The 24,099-nt window shown below is 38.1% G+C and overlaps 1 protein-coding gene across 6 annotated transcripts in view; it reads right to left on the bottom strand.

The window, feature by feature from the left end:
* Positions 1-1,192: 1,192 nt before the first annotated feature.
* The window catches only part of TSC22D2 (TSC22 domain family member 2), a 60,789-nt gene continuing 37,882 nt past the window's right edge, over positions 1,193-24,099 (bottom strand). For 2 of the 6 annotated variants that reach the window (XM_036352275.1, XM_036352276.1), the window contains 2 exons: positions 9,805-9,856; positions 6,636-8,371 (listed from right to left, as the gene is read on the bottom strand). In XM_036352275.1, the coding sequence (XP_036208168.1) occupies positions 8,111-8,371; positions 9,805-9,856 (313 nt within the window). In that variant the 3' untranslated portion in view covers positions 6,636-8,110. Of the gene's footprint in view, positions 2,784-6,635; positions 8,372-9,804; positions 9,857-24,099 lie in introns of those variants that run through there. The other 4 variants (XR_004974359.1, XR_004974360.1, XM_036352277.1 and 1 more) reach the window with 3 other exon arrangements.

Raw genomic sequence — 24,099 nt, 5'->3', positions numbered from 1 at the left:
ATGTTAATAAATGGGAACAGATTAATCTATTAAAAGACAGTTTGGGTTGAAAATTTCAGCTATATATATTTATTTTTTTTACAAAAGAAAACGCTAAAAAATGAAAAGGAGGAATATGAGAGAAAAAAATGATTAGACTAAACAAATGATAAATAGAAATTAGGTAAAACAGTAAATACGATAAGAATGGAAACATATCAGATGAAATTAGCACAAGGTTTGGTGGCATAGTGGGAGCCCAACCAGAATGTGCGTGACAAGCAGAGTGGAAGCAGAAGTGGAAGGGAAGAAACGGTAACAGAAAAAGCAAGCAGAGGGAGCACATTCTCAGTTAGGAGAGGAGGGTTATTTATTTGTCTTTATGTACTTATTGAGGCTGTATAAATGCCAATGTGGTGAAGCCAAAGGAGGTGGCAAAGTAGAAGAAACAGGAGAAAGGGGAAAATATCTTGGGGAATGGAGAGGGCTGAAGATGACGAGGCCCAGAGCACCAGGGGAAACATCAGCGCATATAAGAAGAAAACATCTTCTATTTTATTTTATTTCTAATTTATTAATTTTGTCATTACACAAACAATACATGAATGCATATTCAAACACATCAATGTTACAGTTAAAGCTAATGCACTCCATCAAACTACTGTTAGCTGTTTGGGTTTATCCTTCCAGACCTTCTCTATACATTTTGATAATACACAAATAGGTACTGAAGAAGTATACTCTACAGTATCTGTGTGTGTGAATATGTGCAGTATGTGTTTTAACATCAACGGTGTGATAAATAGTACATGTATTGCCCTTCAATTTTCCCCCCAAACTTAAAAAAAAAATTAACATTGTATCTTAGGGATCTTTCCATGTTAGTACAAGTAGGATCTCATTCTTTTTTATTGATGTCTAGTATTTTATAATGTATACCATGCTCCCTCTTCTTGGTGAGTATTTTGGTTTTTCCAATTTTATACTATTACAAAGATGTAATTGACATCATTGTACAAGCTACCTTGTGAACACAAGTGAGTAAAGTGTGTTTCATTAAAAATTGGAATTGTTGAGTCAAAGGGAATGTGAATTTAAAATTTTAATGGATACCACTTAATTGCATTTAAAAGTGGTTGTGCCAATTTATACACTCACCAGCAATGTCAGACCCTATGTTTCCACAACCTGACCAGCTCTTGATTTATACATATTTGAAATATTTTCCAATTGGGGTTTGAGATAGTTTTTTTTTTTTATTGCGTTTTAATGTGAAGATCCTTTATTTTGCTGAGATTGGACATCTCTTCATAACTTCTTTGTAAAACATTTTTGCCCGACGGGCATGGCTCAGTGATTGAGGGACCTTGAACCGGGAGGTCATGGTTCGATTCCGGTCAGGGTACTTGCCTAGGTTTCAGGCTCGATTCCCAGTGGGGGGCATGGAGGTAGCCAATCAATGACTCTCTCTCATCATTGATGTTTCTATCTCTCTCTCCTTCTCTCTTCCTCTCTGAAATTAATTGAAAGAAAAGAAAAATGAATGAGCTTCTTAAAAAAGCCCCACAAACTTTTTATGTGCATTTCACAGGGAGATTTCTAAAAGGGATATGTGACTGAAAAGCATAAGACACACTGCTAATCTAGCTGGAATTAATTTTTATGAGTTAGAGAACTAAATTCATTTTCCTCCCAAGTGGTTGTTTCAATACTATTTGTCAAATATATTATTCTTCTGCCATTGCTTTGACATGTCACTTTTATCATTTACTCAATGTATATTTGTTATTATTTCCAGATTTCTAGCTCTATCAGATTTATTTTTGGCATCAGGCACCTGAGTTTTTCTTAACTTGGTTCATTGAATGGTAACTGATTTTGTCAGCCAAGAAAATGTGTTGCTTATGAGACAATAGATGATATAATTCATGACACAAATTCTGTTCTAGTTAAGTTTGATTTAAATCAGTTCCATTCTCTACAAACTTGGAGTATTAAAAAAATGTGTAAACTTTTCTCTGATTGGTTCCTTTTTTTTTTTTTAGAGGACACCTCATAGGTTCAAAGCAGAGATGGGGGAGGCTTTTCACCAGGAACCCTCTTTTAAAAGCATCTTTTAAAAAATATATATTTTTTATTGATTTTTTACAGAGAGGAAGGGAGAAGGATAGAGAGTTAGAGACATCGATGAGAGAGAAACATCGATCAGCTGCCTCCTGCACACTCCCCACTGGGGATGTGCCCGCAACCAAGGTACATGCCCTTGACTGGAATCGAATCTGGGACCCTTGAGTCTGCAGGCCAATGCTCTATCCACTGAGCCAAACCGGTTAGGGCAAAAGCATCTTTTGATATTAAAGCTTTTTGGTGAGTTAAAGTTACTTCCTCACAATGTCAGAGTTTCACTTGGCATGTTGAACCTTCCATTCAATGAGTGATATGAAGTTCACAAACTATGACTTAGACTTTGAATAAACAATATGGCACTTTAACTTTTACTTTCATATTGGACTGCAAGCTCCTGAAGTGCACAAATCATGTCCCGTTCATCTTTCTGTCCCCAAATATGAACAGAAATAGGATTCTATTGCATTTCAACAGTGTTTCTACAAAGTAAAATATAAAACTCAAATTTCTAAAAAACAAACCCTGCATTTTTTTTTAGTAGGAACACTAGAATTATACACTGACCTGATATTTCATGGCCAAATGTGGGGAAATGTCCCTTTGCTGTCCGTGAACTTCTCAGGTACAATTTATCGATAGATGTGTCACATGCTTGTGAAATGACAGCAACAACTGATCTGGAAAACATTTTAGATTTCAGGGGGCAAGAATGCTTTACATATGTTATGTAGAAATATCTCAGGCATGCAAAAGAATGAAATGAATAGGGAAACTGAGCTTTTTTTATGGGAAAGAAGTGTGGCATTTGCCTCAGTTATTTTTATGGATTCACTTGGCACACCTTTTCCTTCCCTTTTGCAAAGGGATACCTTTGGCTTCTGTGGTCTTAGTCCATAAACTTAGTTGCTGTGTTTTATGACATCAGACTATGGGAAAATTCCTCAAACTGCCTTACCTATCAGTTTCCTCAGTGAGGAGAAGGAAAAATAAAGCTAATTTACCATCTAAGCATGTTGAACAAATGCTATAACCAAATAGACTATGCCAGTGCAGAATACCAGCTTCTTACTTTACCATTGTCAGTTTTGAAAGGCTATCTTTATGATGATTCTGTTAAGAAAAAAAATGTCTGTGACCTTTAGCTTGCTGTGTAGCCTCACTTAGCCTTTTTCATATGTGACACAGCATGTCATACCAACTATAGCCCACTAAGAAAATTATAAAATAGCTCTTTCTCCACTTACAAAGGAAATACACACACACACACACACACACACACACACACACACACTCAGAGAGCAGATCTTGCTATAGAAATTCTGTGACCTGGTATAGAAATATATGGAACAGGTGTATTCTGGAATGTTGAAAAGGAGAAAATAGTATTCAAATATACGTGGCTAAATAATAAACTATTAGTATTGTTAGAAAATAGAAACATGGATTACTAGGCTTGAGGTAGGAGGAGGTGGGAAAAAAGGTCCAGTCTCACATCGGTGAGGGAATTGAAGGAAAGAAAGCAGCTTTCTGAATCAAACTATGGCAAAGGAGGAGAGGTTGGAGCCTAGCAAAACCGAGTTGGACTTGGCTGCCAATACCTGCAATGGGGCCAGAGCCCATATTATCCTTTCTGGGGAGGAAGGGATAGCTCTGAGGGACAAGCTTTGGACTAATGCTTCTGGGCCACTCTAACGCCAGTCACCGTAAAAGTACTACATTTGGTTTACCTTTATGGCTGAATTTATGCAGAGGCATAAAGTGACAGCCAAGACTCATCTAGTCCTCACCCCCACTCCCCTTTTGCTAAATTCTGGAAATTTATTTAATAGGAAACAAAGATTTTCATTTCCTAGAGATATATGACTGTTGGAAGGAAAAATCTGACACAAACTTTCTAAGACTTACAGCTCTCTGATTTTTCCTTGGAGCAATAAAGAACAGGAACCTGATGCTGGGAATGGAATGTTCATTGTGGAGGAAAAAATGGTACTGAAAGACCCAAGACAGACTTCCTTCATGAGCATCATGAGATTGCCTATGTAATTTCACTTAACTCATCATTTTTGGATCATTGTCCCTCCTCAATTAGTTCTCAGCTTCCAGTTTCAGCCTTCAATCTACCTTCCATTTGTCACTGGAGTGATTAATTTTTCTAAAATGCAAATCTGATCACAATCCCACTTCTTAAAATCATTCTTACTTTCTGAATGACTAGAAGCCAAACTACTGAGGTGGGGAGGCAGTCATTGCCAGTCTGCCTCCAGTGAAACAAATCTGTGGCCAACCAGGGAGCTCTATGTTCTCCAGTAAAACTTTGAGCAGTTTTCTTACTCTTGTGATCTTCAAGTGTCAATCAGGTGTCACCTCTTGAGGAAACCTTTCCTGACAGCCATCTTTGACTGTGTATGTCTTTATTATTATTGCATTGTATCTGATGATTTGCCTATATTCCCGATTAAACTGTGAATCTTGAGGGCCAGGTTTTGTCCTTTTAGCAGGATTATTTAAGAAAATGGAGTCATCAAAGTACCTGCCATTCAACTACAAAGCTGCCATTAAAAAAAATCCACAAAAACATGACTTCAGATCTCGACAATTTGTTTCCAGAAAATTAGCTATTTCTGGGTCCACAGATATATTTCCATGAAGAACAGGTATTTTGATTATTCTAATCTTAAGGCATCTCCTCCCCCCCCCCCCCCAACACCCCCACGCCCCTCCCCCAGCTTAAAGGTCCAGGAGTGACTAGAGTTTGGAGGTTGGAGAAATACCACAATCTCTGACCTGTGACAATTCTTAAATGATGACATCTGTGATTATCCATCACTGGGGCTAGATGATAAAGCATTCTTGTCTTAATACTTCTACTTAGCTTAGAACTTTGGAAAATATCCAGCTATTTGGGAGATATGAGTTAAAACAACTGCATACTTAATACCTAAAGGGGGGAAGGGGTGTGGCAAGCTGTAATATCATTGTAACTAGCTGAAACGAATTTTCTTTGGGGAAAGTTAGGTTTGTATTACAGACACACTGCCATATCAGAAACAAAATTTTCTACCTATGATTTTCTGGTTGGCTAAAGTAATAGCAATATATGGCACCCTGGCCTATGCACCCTACACAAAGAATTATTTAAGAGATGGCACTCCTGTAAGAATATGCCCCCCAAACTGGCATCTCAATAAATTAATATTCCAGCTATATGGAGCAGAAGACCCTAAACCTCTCAAGTAAAACTAAAATTTACTTCAGATCCTAAACAAACTAATCAATTGGGAGAATGCCTGATATTTCCAAATACACTATATCTGATGCTGAAAAGTACAATAGTTTTCCCATCCTTAAGTTTGGCTCTGACTTTGGAGTGGGGACGTGCCTTATGACTAGGTTTGGATGTAAAGGCTTCCTTTCAGTTACTTTCGGTGGTGTATGTGGGAGAAGGTTGGATTCAAAGGGAAGGGAGGGATAAGAGTAGAGGACTATCATAGTTTTGCAATTTTTGAACAATGAACCATGAGTTGAGAAACTTTTCATGTCATTAAACTGAAAAGTGTATTAATATTTAAGACTCTTGATACATGTTGCCAAATTACTTTCTACAAGTACACAGGAAAATCTGTCTTTCTACAATGGGTCCTGCTATCTAACAATTTGCTAAATATTAATTTGCATGTCTTAGGTTATTAGAAACTGCCATTTCTTCTGTGAACTATCCATGTTTGTTTCTTTTCTATTGTTATTTTTTAAAATGTAAAAGTGGTAATAATTGCTTCTAATTACCATTTTAAACTAACATTAATCATTTCCTTTGTGACTATTACTTTTATGTTTATAAAGTGTTTTTCTATCCCCTGAATCAAAAGCTGTATTTTCACAAATTCCTACCTTTCTAATACTAGTTTTCCTCCACCTGTATTAAATATCACACTGTTTGCACTCGAGGGGCACAACTAGTGAGCCTTTTGGTTAACATTACAACATGGAAGTTCCACTTTCTATCTCACCGTATTCCACTCACATCTTCAAGGCTGCTTTTTCAAGCCTGTGTACTTAGTTCCTTTAGTTATTTTTAATGTTATCCATTAACTTTAAAATTTGTTTATACTGAATATATCCTGCAACACAACTAGAATATAAAATATTTGGTAACCCGATGTATACCCAATTTTATGCATTTAGTTTGTGGCTAACCTGATTAAGTTTTTATTCTGAATAGATAAAGAACATTAACTCCTGATTAGCTAGCTGGCTATAGATACAGAGCATGTTAATTTTTATAGGCACCTTTCTGAATTCAAGTAAAAGTTTTGGTAGACAAGGATTTCCTATTTAAAGTCATTGACATAATATGAATATTAAGTACAAATATTGCTCAACATTCTTGCATTCTTTAAACTATTTTACTTTGAAAACTTAAAAACTATCATGAAGTCATTAATAACATAGATTTTCATTTAAGGAATATTTTGAACTGTGAAAATACAAATTGAATCAAATTAAATTTTGAACACATATAGAGCCAAATATTTCAACAAAACTGCAGTTTAATTTCAGAAAATGTGTTAAAATATATATTTATACATCAATTTCTGACATACACTTAATGTGTTAGTATACACAAAATGATGTTTTCTCTTGAAACTGTATTTATGAAATGTACATTTTAATTTAAATACTCAGTATACACTGCACTTTATCTGCATGTTGCATTTATTAAATACATTAAAATCTGCAATGTAACAAAACGTCTTCTGCATACGAAATTCAAAACACCATTTTAAATGAACAAAAGATGGCTCACTTCATTTTATTTTGTACTTTACAACTAGTGTATAATACACTAGCTCAGCTCCACCATACTACCTGTTCTTTCTTTTTTATTTGACATTGTTCACAGACTAGTACATATTACAATAAGAGTGCTGAATAAAAACATGAGGTACGAAAGTGGTTCAAAGAGTATAGGTCATGCAGATCATGCTAGACAGCAAAGAAAATTGTGACCAAGAAAACACTAAATAAAAATACATAAAGAATGTGCATTATAAAAAAAAAACAAAAACAACCCCCTCCCCCCCCCAAACTCCATTACACAGCTTTGCTTCTTTGGTTACAAAGTAGGTTGAACAATTTCACAGCTTTTTTTTCCCACCCCCCACCCCCAAAAAAGTCATACGAAATGTTGAAAAGCAGAGGAATCGTGGCAATTTCTCTATTAGAAAGTAGAAACAAATGAACAAAGTTTTCTTCATCAAAATAGCCCAATTATTTATTATATCACAATAATTGGTTACTACCTGTACAGTTGCACTATGTTCTTCATACTTACACTATACAAAATTTACATTCAAGCTGGGTCTTTACTACTAAAAATAAATACCGAAGGTAAATTGCCATTAGTGTTAGAAATATGCCAGGATTCTTTTGTTCAATTATTGCCTAAACGTTTAATCTGCTAAATGCAATCCTGTCTTTCAATTCCTTTACTGATACTTATAATTATTCAAAAATTAAAAAAGTTCTGTGACATTGTTCATGTACATTATGAAAATAGCAGCCCTGTAATAAATAAAACACAAATAAATGAAAACTTATGTAGGCAAATGTTACTGATACTGAAAGAAAAGTGGCTCTTTAGGTGAACTGTTATTTATAATATGATAGGAAGGCTCAGGGTAAATCCATGGATGACAGACACATGGAAGAGCCACTAAAGCTCTTAAAGGACCTCATACGCACCAGGTAAAATGCAGACTTTGCTTGCTTTAATAAACCCCATCTATTATTCTCCTTGTGTATTGATGACATAAAACTGGACATCAACAGCACTGCATGACATCTCAAAGAGAGGAAAAGCTCTTGTAGAATGATTGTCTAATACTGAAAAGGCCAAACACATAACCGAAGCATGGCTACTTGCTTTCATATAAAGTGGAAAGAACACCAGTGGCACACAGGATAGATTGCTTTCAGTTTTTTTTCTTAATGAGGCAAGAAAGCTTTATGCTGAGGAGACATTCGGCTGCTGTGGAGGTTGCGTTGGCTGCGGAGGCTGTGCTATCACTGCTTGCTGTTGAGAAGTGCTACCAGGATTGGCCTGTTGGGCTGGGAGTTGGGATAATTGATCATTGTTTGAAAGAGACTTTAACAGTGCATTTTCTCGTTCAAGTAAAGAGTTTCTTTCAACTAATTCTTTTATTTGTTCCTTTAGAACTTCCACTTCTTCTCTTACTGCATACATCAAATGGCTTTTCACCAGATCCTGTGAAAAACAAAATTAGGAATGTCAAAAAGAGAGAAAGGAAAAGGTGTTGCTATTTGATTCTAGCCTACCTGGTGCCTTATAAATGTAAGGTGTTTTTATATTAGTTTTCCTGCTCTTGTTTTTAATGTTTCTACTATATCATGACTGGCCCTAAGGAAGATGGGGTAGAAAAAATCCCAGTTTCCAAGTAGGGCAGCAAGCCCAGGATTTTTTCCCCAAAGTTTGGAGAGATTTCCAAAGATACTAGCTCCTTAAATTGTCAATTACAAGCTTAGAATTAACAAAACAAAAAAGTTTGAAAACCACATGCTTAGATGTTGGGCTAACAGTGGTCAGCAAACTGCGGCTCGCGAGCCACATGCGGCTCTTTGGCCCCTTGAGTGTTGCTCTTCCTAAGCCTTAGGAGTACCCTAATTAAGTTAATAACAATGTACCTACCTATATAGTTTAAGTTTAAAAAATTTGGCTCTCAAAAGAAATTTCAATTGTTGTACTATTGATATTTGGCTCTGTTGACTAATGAGTTTGCCGACCACTGGGCTAAGAGAACAAAAGATATTAAACTGTCTGTTATTAAACTGGTATACAGTACTACTTTAAGAGATATAGTGGTCTGCAATTTCCAACTTTAAAACCCTGTTTTTTTAAAAAAGTTTGAGACTAATGGTCCTTATTTTAGCTTTATATAAAATATGTAAGAATATTTTACATAATATAAACAGACTATCTTTAAGGAAACAAAAAACTTTAATAGTAATAGAAATCAGAACCAGAATCAATAGAAACAAGTCTATCTATTAAGACAGTGGTTCTCAACCTTCCTAATGCCACGACCCTTTAATACAGTTCCTCATGTTGTGGTGTCCCCCAATTTCATTGTTACAAATTGAACATATTTAAAGCATAGTGATTAATCACAAAAACAATATGTAATTATATATGTGTTTTCCGATGGTCTTAGGCGACCCCTGTGAAAGGGTTGTTCGACCCCCAAAGGGGTCGCGACCCACAGGTTGAGAACCGCTGTATTAAGAGTACAAACAATGCCTGTAAATGACCAAAGGATGCCAAAACTTTCCAGCTGAAGTTTTCATTTTAATGCTCTTTTGTCTCTAAACTATTTTTGATGCTGAAATATTTTGGGGGAACATAATGCATTTTGATTATGTATACCCCCCAAGATGGTCTTTTATCAATGGTAATGCATGAAATGTGAGATGTTGAAATGGGGAAAATATTTACTTCATTGGTATTTTTAGGCTAAAAATTTTCAATATTCTAACAACTTCAACTAAATCTCATTATAAAAAAAATATACTTTGGTCATCTTGGTTTAAATAAATTAGGTGTTTGTTTGTTAGAATTGATAACCAAGTGCTTCAATAGAACCAACAATCTATAAAATGAGAGGACTATAAACTTCTACTTACCATTGCTTGTTCTATTTTGTTGTCAATGGCTACACCACCTGCCCCAGATGCACTGGAAAAAATTACAATATTTCATTAAATTATTCTAAAAAATGCAATTTCCCTTCCACCTCTTAAAAACATCTATCTGTGTTTTACTTAAAATAAAAAATAGTAATTTAAGTCTATTCTCAAATTTCAGTACTCAGAGCTCTCATTTTGAAAATGAGGATCTCAGTAAATAGATGACTTCTAAAAATCCTTTGTAGTTCCAACTTTTCTAATTTGCCTATGACAATATATGCTACTTTAAAAGTAACTCCCAATTTTATTCAGTTCTCAATTCAGTGAATTTAAAAAGATAAATTTTGAATGAATTGTACCCTCTCCACACCTCTTAAACTTCATTTACCAAGTATATATCTTAAATTGCCTTTCAGGTGGAAATCCCAGTAGTTGCTTATTGCATTAAACATCAGATGATGACTTTTCTTCTATATATTTGATATTTTAACGTCTGGTTTAAAAATTTTTTAAACTGACTTATAGAAATGATTCAAAGGGCTTTAGGGCAAACAGTACTTGCAGTGTTGATTAACAAGGAACTCAACATTCTGGCAGATCTACAAGCTTTGATTGCAGGTTACTAGCTGGCAAAATCACCTACTAAGGTATGTGGTTTGGACTAGTTTTTTCTGGAAATAATTGGAAATAGTCTAGCAGGTAAGTACATCTCAAGTTCAAATATCGGCATGTATGACAGTGACAAAGAAGGCTGAATAACTGTCATCTTTGGCAGTAGTGAGGATCTATATCCTTTCTTAGGTGTTTTTGTAAATTTTGAAGAACAGTGATTAGGTTTTCTTATAAAGACAAACATGATATTTTAGCCCACTGTATCAATAAAAAAAAGACCTTTAAACAACTTTTATATAAAACCTCACTAAATATTCTTTATAAAGTATACCCCACCCAAGAAAATCTAAATGGTAACATATCTTAAGACTACTATACTTTAGATCAGCGGTTCTCCACCCGTGGGTTGCGACCCCTTTGGGGGTCGCCTAAGACCATCGGAAAACACGTATACAATTACATATTGTTTTTATGATTAATCACTATGTTTTAATTATGTTCAATTTGTAACAATGAAATTGGGGGTCACCACAACATGAGGAACTGTATTAAAGGGTCGTGGCATTAGGAAGGTTGAGAACCACTGCTTTAGATGATAAGGACCCTCAATGTTATAACAAACTGGGGCTCAGAAATATGTCTGATGTAGCAGTGCCTTTTACATTATAATCCAAGTAGATCTGGTCATAATCCTGGTTCTGCTACTCACTACCCACATGACCACTACCAAATCAATATTTAACTTCCCTACACCTCAGTTTCCTCATCTGTAAAATGAAGGGATTGGTGTCAATTCCTCACTAGGAATAATAAAACCTAATTCTATTTTAAAAACTTCTTAGCCTGGTGAGAACTCTGAATCAAAACATGGAAAACACTAAGCTTTTTTTTTTTTTTAATATATTTTATTTATTTTTTACAGAGAGGAAGGGAGAGAGATAGAGAGTTAGAAACATCGATGAGAGAGAAACATCGATCAGCTGCCTCCTGCACACCCCCCACTGGGGATGTGCCCACAACCCAGGTACATGCCCTTGACCGGAATCGAACCTGGGACCCCTCAGTCCGCAGGCCGACGCTCTATCCACTGAGCCAAACCGGTCTCGGCAACACTAAGCTTTTTTATCTGATCATTAACCACATTAATTGCAGCATACTACTTCACCTTTTGCTGCTATTTTTTTCTAAGATGAAAAAAGGCTTCTGTATACCTAAAGTGGTATCTATCTATCTATCTATAGATATAATTAATAAATATTTATATTGGCCACAACTTGGTAAAAAAGATAGTGAGAGACATTTAAAGTTTGCCTGAGAATCTTAGATTATACTTGCTATATTTTTTATTTCTATGTCAAGGGAAAACTGAATTAGTTTTAGTCATTTCATGACTTAAATACATTCAATTCTTTTAACACATGTCTTAATTAATACACCTTAAATGCTAATTTTAACTTCAATTTTATATATTAACAAATCTAAAACAAAAAAAGCTCAAACCCTCAAAAGAAGGGTTCATTGCTCCTCTTTCTTAAATTAAAATCAGTAAGTTTCCAAACCATTCCTTTAGTTAAGGAACAATAATTAGCATGCTATTCTTTGCTGATTTAGTAAACTGTAGTCCTGGCTCAGCCCTCTTTTAACAGATACAGAGGAACAGGTTTTTAAACATAAATAAATCATGCTGAAAATGTGTGTCCCTTAAAAATTATTAATATTTCAATTTTGTTAAGCATTGTACTTTAACAAGAATTAAATCAGTCACAGATACAACTACTATCACTGTAGTGACCTTTAGCTATTTTGACGCCTGTTATTTGTGAATTCTAGAACCTACTGCAGTGGTTTTCAAACTTTAGCAGCAGAATCATCTGGTGGTCTTGTTAAAATCCAGATTGCTGAGCTCCACCTTAGTTTCTGATACAGATTTGGATGGGGCCCAGGATTTTCATTTCTAACAAGTGTCCAGGTGATGCCCCTGCTGCCGGACAGACCATATCACATGCACTTTGAGAACCACTGGCTTACCGAGATGAAAGTGGTAAGAATAATAATAATAAAACCTAATTCTATTTTAAAAACTTCTTAGCCCGGTAAACAAAACTCTTCATGACCCTGAACCCTGCCTTCTATAGTCTCCTTTCCTCTCATACTCCATCTGGCCTATTGTGTTATGGTCTTACATAACTATTTTTGGTCTGTGGAACACATATTCTCTCAGGTTTCCATGCCTTTGCAGAAACTGCTCCCTCAACTGGAAATGCTGACAGTTCTAATTCACCTGGTTCACTTTCACTTGTTCCTTTCAGGGGTGGGGAACCTTTTTACTGACAAGGGCCATTTCGATATTCATAACATCATTCAAGGGCCATACACAAAATTATCAACTTCAAAGTTAGCCTGCTATATTTAGTCAAACATTTAATTACCTCACCCCTAATGCCTTGACAGGGCCAGTCCAAATGATTTCTCAGGCCTTATACGTTCCCCACCCCTGCTTTAGATGCTCCAGTGCCATCTTTTCTGGGCTGCCTTTTCATTTCCTAAGGTAGAACTCATTACTCCATCCCTCCTGTGGTCCACAAGTCTTTACTCACTCTGTGAATTCTGGGAAATTATTAAACCTTTCTAGACCATATTTTTTTTCCATCTAAAATAAGGGATTACATGCCCTAACTCATAAATTCCTGTGACAATGAAGTGGGCTTAAACAATACTACCACTGTTAACTGTGCTCGTGGAGGGATGTTGCTTATCTTCTTCACCTGTGGGAAGAGTGAGCACAGTGCTCGGCACATAGAAGCTTAAATGCATGCTGAAAGAGTCAATATGATAGTAATTTGACTTGAAACAATTACTGACTCATACTAGAGAGCCATTAAAATTTTTTGAGTTTGACTAAATCAGTATTCTCAAAGTACGGTCCCTGGACCAGCAGCACCAGTATTACCTGGACCTTGGAAATGTAAATATTTGGGTCTATCCCAGACCAACTGAATTAGATACTCTTGAGGTAGGACCCAGGAAGTCTAATCATTCCTCCAGGTGATTCTGATAAAAACTAAAGTTTGAGAACCACTGCTTTAAATAGCCTGACTTATAATAAAGATACTATTATGATAGGTAGTCTTAAATAAGCAGATAAGAGGTATTCTAAGATCCCAGAAAGTGGTTTAAGAATATTGTTTCAATGAGGGCAACAAGTTTTCTATTGTGTTCAAAGCCAACACAGTGGTTTGAGCTTCATGTTCTCTAAGATCAACTGAAGCAGAATGATGAATAATCTTCCTTCATTTACTTCTTTGACCTAACACTAAATATTATACTTATTTTATTTTCTCTTGTTGCACTCACTACACTATAACTTGATGGTTAACTAGTTTCTGAACTTAAATTCCTTAAGGGAAGGCGTCCTAAGACTTTATAGCTATTCTCGTAAACTTTAAGTGCTATATAAAGGCAAGGGATAATTTTTTTTTTTAAAGAAGCTTCCTGTTTACTATGGGTCGCTCTTTTAGAATAAAATCATACCTCGATTAGCATTTACTAGGTGAATTAAAAACTGGGTATGGAACCTGGTCAGTGTGGTTCGGTGGTTGAGCGTTGACCCATGAACCAAGAGGTCCCTTAATTGAATGCTGGTGGGGGCACATGCCTGGTTGCTGGCTCAATCTTCGCTAGGGGGCGTGCAGGAGGCATCCCAATAGATGTTTCTCATCCATGTTTCTATCTCTACTAGAGGCCCGGCACATGAAAATTCATGCACTGGAGGGGGGGGTCTCTCAGCTCGGCTTACCCCCTCTCACAGTCTGGGAGCCCTCAGAGGAGGGAGGAGACCTGGCGATGAGGGGAAGGTGATGTCCCCATCACACCTCTGCTGCTGCCATGGCCGGCAGCACAAGCCTCAGCTGGCCCTGGTTATCTGAGCCTTGGGCGGCACTGGGTAGCTGGGCAGCCGCCATTCAAGGCTTGCCTGCGCCTTAGGCTGGCCCTGGGCAGCTGGGGGCTGAGGGGACTGAGGGACTCCAGAGGCAGGTGCCCAGCCTTGCTGCATGCCTGCCGCCCCAGTGGGGCTGAAGGGACTGGGCGCCACCATCTTGTGGCTGTGGGTGCTGCCATCTTTGAGGGTGGGGCAGTCAATTAGCATATTCCCTCCTTATTGGCCATGGGCACCGTCATCTCTGTGACAGCATGAGGGTCAATTAGCATATTCCATCTTTATTAGATAGGATATCCTTCTCCCTTTCTCTCTCACACTGAAATCAATAAAAAACATATAAAAAAATAGTGGCTATGGAGAAAATGGACAGAAATATAGAATTGTGTGTGTGTGTGGGGGGGAAATAAGAATGCTATTTTTTGTATATTGGATTTTTATTTACTGGAAATGCAGCCCCCAAAGAATCAAATGAGCTTGAATTAAGTGTTTTAAAAATGTTAATTACAATCACATTCAAAGGAGAAGTAAAACTCAAAAGAATCAATGCTACTGCAAGATAGCTTGGCTTTCCATACTTCTGTTCATGTTTTAATTCATCCCAACTGGCTCCTGACCACAGCTTGTCTTCCCAAGCTGCCTTACTTTTACCACAACAGATCACTTACAACTTCACTGAGAAGAGGAGGCCAGATATAAACCTCCAGCTTCACAAGTTCCCCATATTTTCATATTTTTTTTTAATCCATTGCTTTTTAGAAAGAGTGGAAGGGGGAGGGAGAGACAAAAACACACTGATTGGTTGCCTTCCGCATGCCCCCGACCAGGGCCGGGCGCCTGTAACCTAGATACATGCCCTTGACCGGAAAACCCGGGACCCTTCAGTGTGCATGCTGAGGCTCTATCCACTAAGCAAACTGGCTAGGGCCATCCTTCTTAATAGGACCAACTGCTTCATTCATACTGTCAGCTCAACAACTTTGTACAAACCATCTCCATTCTTTCCTTTCTAAAAAGTAAAACCAGAGAGTCATGTTAATTTGATCTCACATAAAAAAAAAAAATAAACATGAAAAAAACCACACAGAAAAATTCAAAACAAAACAACTATGAGGAACCCACTTTTTTTCTTTATTAATGTGAACAAAGACATCATGGCTACTTGTTTAAAAATGCTGCAAATTTCTTCTTTTACATTTTGACTACTTTGTCTTTCTTCTATTCTTCCCTGAACACAGAAGCTAATTAACAAAGCAATAAGGTAGAGAAAAAGAACACTTAAATGACTGCCTACTTTATAGCAGGCACACATCACTTTAGTGAGTCCTTCTTACAAACATGAGCAACATTCTCATTTTATAGTTGAGAAAACGGAGGTCAAGTAGTTTACTCAAAGACACAATGCTAGGGATAGGATTCAAACCTAGACCTAACTAATGTCAAAACACAGGCTTTTTCTACCATAACAGTAAGACTGCGGAAGAAAGCAAGTATCTACAATGACCTGAAATAAAGAATTGTGTATGAACAGTGCTTTGACTAAGCACCACATGCTAGTTGTGAAACCATAGCATGGATCCATAGACTAAAACTGTTCATAACTGCCATTTATCTTATCTAGCACATTCCTAGAAGAGGTTCTGCTCTGAGAACAAGGGAGGTAACTTCTTGGAAAAGGCACTTGCTCAGTGATCTTTCGACAGCCAGTATAGTTTACCTAGTCGCTAAGAACTAATGTTCTTTTGGTTTGTTAGAAAGCTGAAGATATCTTCATAATATATGTCTATATGCAGAATATTGCAGAAAAAAATTACCTTGCTTTACCCAAAGACGCTTCTGACTTCCACAATCACAAAATCCACTATAGGAATTTCCCAAATTATAAAATCAAATCTTTTGTATTAAGAACTTCTTACACTGAGCTGGCAAATCTGATATACTTATGGTCAAGCTTCACCCAAACCAGGTAAAAATGATTCATTATAAATTTTCAAGTAGAAGCTACAATCATTCTTGGAGGCCAGGCTCAGGAATCACCTACTGTTACATTTCATGATTTTAAAAACTCACAAAAATGCCCCAGGGAGATTTTTATGATTGGTAACATAAATTGAGTGATTTTTGTGAATGATGAAGGCTAAACATAGCAGGTAAAATGAATACTCACAAAACTAAAGACTATTATTTTCTCCAGTAACCAGTCTTACAATGGTGTGAAAAAAGCTCTTACCAAAGAACTATTAAAAACCCAGGTAAATATTTATATAAAGATTGATACTTATTTTTATTTTGGACAGTTATACAAAAACCTTGTTCACCAATACCTCAACGTATTTTTATATTCATCTAATTAATTTTAGGTCAAAATCCTACCAGAAAAGAATGCTTAGAGAGGAAAAAGGGATCCACATCAATTTTTTGGCTTTGGATGTTATATTTTGGTCATGTAGGACATCATCATTGGGGGGACTTGGTGAAGGGATATATGAGACCTCCCTGTACTTTTATTTTGCAACTTCTTATGACTCTCTAATTATAATTTATAATTATTTCAAAATAAGAGTTAAATAAAGATACATGCACATGGTAAAAAATAATTCAAAGAGTATACACAAGAAGGGTATACAACCAATAAAGTCCCTCTCCTACCTCAGGGTGCCTTTGTATTCTCTATATTAATGACCTTTTAAAAAGCCCATTTATGGCCCTAGCCGGTTGGCTCAATGGATAGAGCATCGGCCTGTGGACCAAAGGGTCCCAGGTTAGATTCCGGTCAAGGGCCCTGGGCCCTGGTTCATGCAGGAGGCAACCAATCGATGTGTTTCTCTCACATCGATGTTTCTCTGTCTTTCCCTCTCTTTTCCAACTCTCCCTAAAAATCAATGGAAAAATATCCTCAGGTGAGGATTAACAACAAGAACAAGAAAAAAGCCCATTAATGCCCTGGCTGGTTTGGCTCAGTGGATAGAGCCTTGGCCTGTGGACTGAAGGGTTCAATTCCAGTTAAGGGCACATGCCTGGGTTGCGGTCTCAATCTCCAGTAGGGGGCGCACAGGAGGCAACTGACCAATGATTCTCTCTCATCATTGATGTTTCTCTCTCTCTCCCTCTACCATCTTTCTCTCTGAAGTCAATACATATATATTAAAAGAAAAAGAGAAAAAAAACCATGTAGGAAAAAGTCTTTAATACTTTGGAGTAGGAGAGATCTTTCTCATTATGTCTCAAAATAAAAAACTTCAATAATTTCCCTAAAATATAAAATACTTCTATAAATCTATGAGAAAAATGGGTAGAATTCACATGTACAGTTCATAAGAAATAATACTCAACATTCCATTCATAATAAAAATACAGAGTAAAACTATAATGTAATACCATTTGCCTACCCAGATTGGCAAATATATTAAAATTTAATACACTGCTAGTGAGGCAATAGGAAAATGGGCCTTCTCATGCAGCACTGTTGCAAGTGTTATAACCTGTATAGAGAGCAATTTGGCTTTATTTAATTTTACACACACACACACACACACACACACACACACACATTTTATTTACTTTTTGAGCCAGCAATCCTACATCTGGGTTTACCCTATAGATATTTATACATACACAGGAGATAATGTATTTAAAAGGCTACTTATTACATCACTGTTTATAACAGCAATGCTCTATTAATAGGGAACTGGTTAAAGAAACCATGGTAGAACATCCATTCAACTGAATACTACCCCATTTATAAAAAAACAAATACCCACAAAAATGCTTTTCTGTGTACTGAAATAGAAACAGTGTGCCTTGGAGATCTTTAAAAGTAAAGATACAGATGTGTGTATATTAGCATTTGTCAAAGGGGGAGATAATATTGTATATTGTATTTGTTGTATATGCATAAAGAAATGGCAAGGATACACACATACACTTTATGGAAGTGGTTATATATTTGGGAAGGCAGGCAGATAGGGGACAAGGACAGAAGTAAGACTATTTTCATTGAATTTTGGAGAATAATGAAAACTATTCCAAAATGAAAATGACTCATGGAGTTATTATCCTGTACAGTGTGAACTCAAGACATGAACAAATGGCAAACAGGAAAAGGGGAAAGGAGGGAAGAGGAGCCAACAACTCCACTTTCTTTAGCAAATGTTTCATTCTAGAAGATAAAGTACTATGGTCAACATAAGAAACAATAATAAATGTTAAATTATATTTGTGATTTGTAAAATTTATTTTCTTGGCTTAGGGTGAATTATAGTCACTTAAAAATATGGTGTAGCCCTAACAGTTTGGCTCAGTGGAAAGAGCGTCAGCCTGCGGACTCAAGGGTCCCAGGTTCAATTCCGGTCAAGGGCATGTACCTTGGTTGCGGGCACATCCCCAGTAGGGATTGTGTAGGAGGCAGCTGATCGTTGTTTCTCTCTCATTGATGTTTCTAACTCTCTATCTCTCTCCCTTCCTCTCTGTAAAAAAAAAAATCAATAAAATATATTTTTTTAAAAATGTTGTAAATAATGTTCATAATTCCCAGTATAGTTATTTCTGTTTATAGTGATTCTGGTAAGTAAACAGTAAAAGTTTATAATAAATGTCTATAATACAACAGGCTACATAAAACTTACATAATAAAAATGTTACATTAAAAATGCATTTCAAAGAAGGTGTAGATAAGATTAATATTAACTTTACCTTCTGTGTGTGTGTGTGTGTGTGTTTTGTTGTTAATCCTCATCCAAGGATATTTTTCTATTGACTTTTAGAGAGAGTGGAAGGGAGGGGGAGAGACACAGACAGAGAAACATAGATGTGAGAGACACATCGATTGGTTGCCTCCTGCTCTTAGCCTGACCAAGGCTGGGAATTGAGGAGCTTGCAACTGAGGCATGTGGCTTCGACCAGAATCAAACCCAGAACTATTTAGTCGGTGGGCCAACACTCTATTCACTGAGCCAAACCGGCTAGGGCATAACTTTACCTTCTTTTTCCAAATCTCTTTAGATTTCTAAGTTATGATCTCTGGGGGAAATTATTTTAATATTTGGTAGTAAAATTCTGATATAATTATAGCTTTTTCTTGTAGAGCCACTCTAAGTAAACAATTAAAAAACAAACTGAACTAAAATTCTATTAAAACATTCAAGATGAGAGATAATAAAAATTTAGTCTGGAAAAACTAGAAACTGACACAAAAGTGAAATACACATAGCAATTTTAGCATTACAACTCAAATATTCCAAATAAATTAATAAAGTTTAACTAATATATTATTTCAAGTTAAATACTAAAATGGTATAAGAACATAAAATCATATCTACTTAAGATTAATGAACATATACACTAGCTAGTTATTTCTTATTAGACTAACATTAAGCAAGGTTTGACTGGATGAAAAATTTATTTCCTTCCTCTGAGTCAGAATGAAATAAGAAAGGGTGTGAGAAAGGGGTGGGAGGAGGGTGGCATTTCCTCAATGTTGGAATGCTTACATTTAGATCAGGCTCTCTCGACAGAGATTTCATTGTACTGTTTACATAACCGCAGCAACAGATAATTTGATGATAGCACAATTCATTACTAGGGAATGAAGGATACATGCTAAGAGGCTTAAGTTCAAATTAAAAATTTGACACTATAGTTCTGGCTACTTTAAATTATTTCCTGGAGACTGGGAAAACAGTATATGACTGATAATTATCTAGACTGAAATGTATACTGGTACCTATGAGTAAAAAATGGGGAGAAGGATTAGAAAGGATTTCCAATTTTGCCAGTTGATGTCTAGCTCAGAATACTGAACTAAAATCTGAATAACCTAGTTATACTGAAAAGGAATGAAGTGGATATAGTTCCATATATTCATTCTAGATATTTTAAAAATATTCCTTTAGTCTTTTGGGATAGAAGTTGATGGCACCCAACTCCTATAAACATCAGAATTTAGCAATTAAAGTACAGCTTAATATAGAAAAAGATCTATGTTTTCCTTTTAAAGATACTTTTATTTTTTAAGAGAGAAACATCGATGTGAGAGCAACACATCAATCAGTCTATCAACTGCTGCCTCCTGCACACTCCCTACTGGGGATTGAGCCCACAACCTGGGTATGTGCCCTCACCAGGAATCTAACCAGCAACCTTTTGGGATGACACCCAACCAACTGAGCCACACATAACAGGGCAAGATCTACATTTTTCAATACTGATATTAGGAACCATCTTTCCTAGAAAATACAAAATTTATGTAGGAAAAAATTCAATAAAAATTCTCAACATAAATTAAGACATTAAAAACCTAAATAGGAATTCAAATTACTTCAGCTGTGTTAGGGAAAAAATAAAGATTTAGAAAAGACTATCCAGGGAAAGGACTATGTTTAATATATATATATATATATATGTATATATATACACATTATGCAAATTAGCCCAGACCCAGTAATGCATCACTACCGAACAGCAGGGACCCAAGCAGCCGCAGGCTCCCAGCACTGCCAGCCCCCGAGCAGCCAGCACACCCTTGGGCCTAGAATAATGATGCATTCACAACGAGCCCAGAGTCACTGCACAGGGGACTGTGGACCAGGGAGCTGCAGATCAGGGGGGCTGTGGATCGGGGGAGAGGGGGGCTGCAGCTTGGAGGGAGCTGCAGATCAGGTGGGCTGCAGATCAGGGGGGTTATGCACCAGGGGGACTGCGGACCAGGGGGTTGTGGCACTGGGGACCCCAGCTCCGAGCCCAGAGCCTGGCCTCAGGGCTGCAGCTGTGACTGGGTTGCCCAGCGGAGAGCCTCACAATCTGCCCCCACAGACTCAGGAGAGCCAACGGGTCCGTGGGGACGGTCTCGCCTGGTGCCCTTTACTCCCTGAGGAGGGCCCTGTGGATGGGGGTTGGGGGCAAGACCGTGACCAGCGATCAGTGTTTGAAGAGGGAACCTTCAGCCCTGTGAACTTTCTCTCTCAACAAAGCTCTGGCTCCTCCCTGCACTTGGGCCCTGCCAGAGGGCCATGCCTGGCCTGCCTGGCCGCTGCTCACACCCACTGGTGTCTGCAGTTCCATGTGGGACCGTGAACCATGTCTGAGCCACTCCGAGGTGGAGCCCACGTCATCTCTTTAAAGTTTTCATTTTTGCTGATCAGACCTTTGCCTTCTGAGGCGGCGTAGAAGCCAGGACAGTGGGAGCAGTGGAGCTTGCAGATGGGCACCCAGGAGCTCCCTGTCTCCGACGGCCTCATTCAGAGAAGGCGCCCCCTGCGCACCGCTCACCTCGGCCTGAGGGGAACAGCACAGTCACCATGACAGGCATGTCCCCAAAGCTGTTCCTGAACCTCGCTCTTCCTCCCTCGTCTCCCAAAGTCCAACGCAGCCTGTGGCCAGACCCGCAGAAGGTTGGCTGGTGCCGCCAGCGCCCTCCCCAGGGCCCTCCACAGTACCAGACAGGACCAGGCAGCAGGGGGGTGAGGCTGGCTTGGGGCAGACTTAGCCCCTGCAAGCTGTGTCACAGCAGATCCTGAGCAGCAAGAACTTACCAATAGGGATGTTTGTGCAGGTATTTTAAACAACTTCCACTTTTAAAACTGAATTGAAAAGCATAGATTGTTGCTCTAGAGAGCAATGCTTCGGCTCACGAGTTCAATTCATTCTGGTCAAGGGCACATGCACAGGTTGCGGGCTCGATCCCCAGTAGGGGGAGTGCAGGAGGCAGCCAATTCATAATTCTCTATTGTTGATGTTTCTCTCTCCCCGCCTCTCTGAAATACACACACACACACACACACACACACACACACACACACACACACACATTAGAGGCCCGGTGCATGAAAATTCATGCACTAGAGGGGGGGGTCCCTCAGCCAAGTCTGTCCCCCTCACAGTCCAGGAGCCCTCAGGGGTGGGAGGTGACCCGGCAATCAGGGGAAGGCGACGCCCCCATCACACCTCTGCTGCTGCCACTGCCGGCAGCACAAGCCTCGGCTGGCCCTGGTCACCTGAGCCTCGGGCGGCCCTGGGTGGCTGGGGGGCTGAGGTGACTGGGGAACTCTGGCGGCAGGCACACGGAGCAGCCAGACCCACCTGCTACCCCGGCGGGGCTAAGGGGACTGGGTGCTGCCATCTTGTGGCTGTGGGTGCTGCCATCTTTGAGGGTGGGGCAGTCAATTAGCATATTTCCTCCTTATTGGCTGTGGGTGCAGCCATCTTTGCAACAGTGTGAGTGGGGGTCAATTAGCATATTCCCTCTTTATTAGATAGGAGATATATATATATATATATATACACACTAATAAAAGGGTAAAATGCTTATTAGACCAGATAGACCTGATGTCTTCCTGACATCATTCTGGACATCCTTCCTGACAAAGCCGGGGCCCAGCCTAGGGGAAGCTGCCCAGGGTCCCGGTGCCTGTGGCTGGCCAGAGAGAGGGAAGCCCTGGTCCTGGGTGCCGGAGGGAAGCCGGTGCCGGCAGCCTGGGGAAGGAAGGCCTACTCTTGCACGAATTTTCATGCAACGGGCCTCCAGTTTTATCATAAAGATTAATTCTCCTTCAAAAGGTTGATAATAGCATTCCCTCTGTCTGACTACAAGCAAATAAACAGCACTTTCACTACTAAAGTAGTGTAAGTATAGAGAAATGAACAAAACTAGAGAAAGGACATGATAGAAAAGAATATCAAGGGAAATAAAAATAAAACTTCTAAGATTTGACTCATTTCAGAGATCAATAAATACTAATAAATATTCACCCAGCAATAGGTATAAAAACTTTTTAATGGAAGCTTAAATCCATCTATCATTTCTAAAAGTAATTCAGAATTCTTCAGCAATGACATAATGGGCCAAGTGGGTAGGGAATCAGAAACTATTTTATTAATTGATGTCTTTCCCCCATTCCAAATGCCAGCTCAACTTTTAACACATTGTATGCGGGAAACATATTTATACGTTTTATGTTGACTGGTAGTAGGGCGTGGGACACGTATTAATACATTTTTTATAGACTAGCGGTAGAATGCGGTAACGTATAAATATGTAAACTAAAGTTATCGTAATTTTACTGAACGTTGCCATTTGCACAAAAAATTAGCAAAAATGGCCCGCACCACCTGTTAGTGCGCGATAAAAACTACCCGCAAACAATGTGTTAAATTGGATATCCTAAACTCATTGAGATCCTCCATGGTTTACTTGCACTCTCTTTGCTCATACTCTTTCTTACTACCTGAATACTTCAGTGGATATTCTATCATTCTTTTATAGCTTTAGCTAAAATATTTTCTGTAAAAGCTTTTCTAACTCCTTCAGAAGTAGTATAGTGAGTCATGTCCCATACTACGTCTAACCATATAAGGCTGTGTTTTATTTTTTTATTTATTTATCATATATATATATATATATATATATTTATTTATTGATTGATTTCAGAAAGGAAGGGAGAGGGAGAGACAGAAACATCAATGATAAGAGAGAATCACTGATTGGCTGCCTCCTGCACACCCCCTTACTGGGTATCAAGCCCGCCCACAACCTGGGCATGTGCCCTTGACTGGAATTGAACCCGGGATCCTGCAGTCCACAGGCTGATGCTCTATCCACTGAGCTAAACCAGCTATGGCAAGGCAGTGTTTCAATAGTTGCTTCTATCTCTTACTAGACAAAGGCCTATGTGCCATATAAAATCCTCCTACCTAATAAAAGAGAAACATGGTAATTAGCCGTACCTCCGCTACCCTTCCCATTGGCT

This window comes from Myotis myotis, unplaced genomic scaffold, assembly GCF_014108235.1.
Source record: "Myotis myotis isolate mMyoMyo1 unplaced genomic scaffold, mMyoMyo1.p scaffold_m19_p_2, whole genome shotgun sequence".
Taxonomy (NCBI): domain Eukaryota; kingdom Metazoa; phylum Chordata; class Mammalia; order Chiroptera; family Vespertilionidae; genus Myotis; species Myotis myotis.
This window is presented reverse-complemented; position numbering and strand designations above follow the sequence as displayed.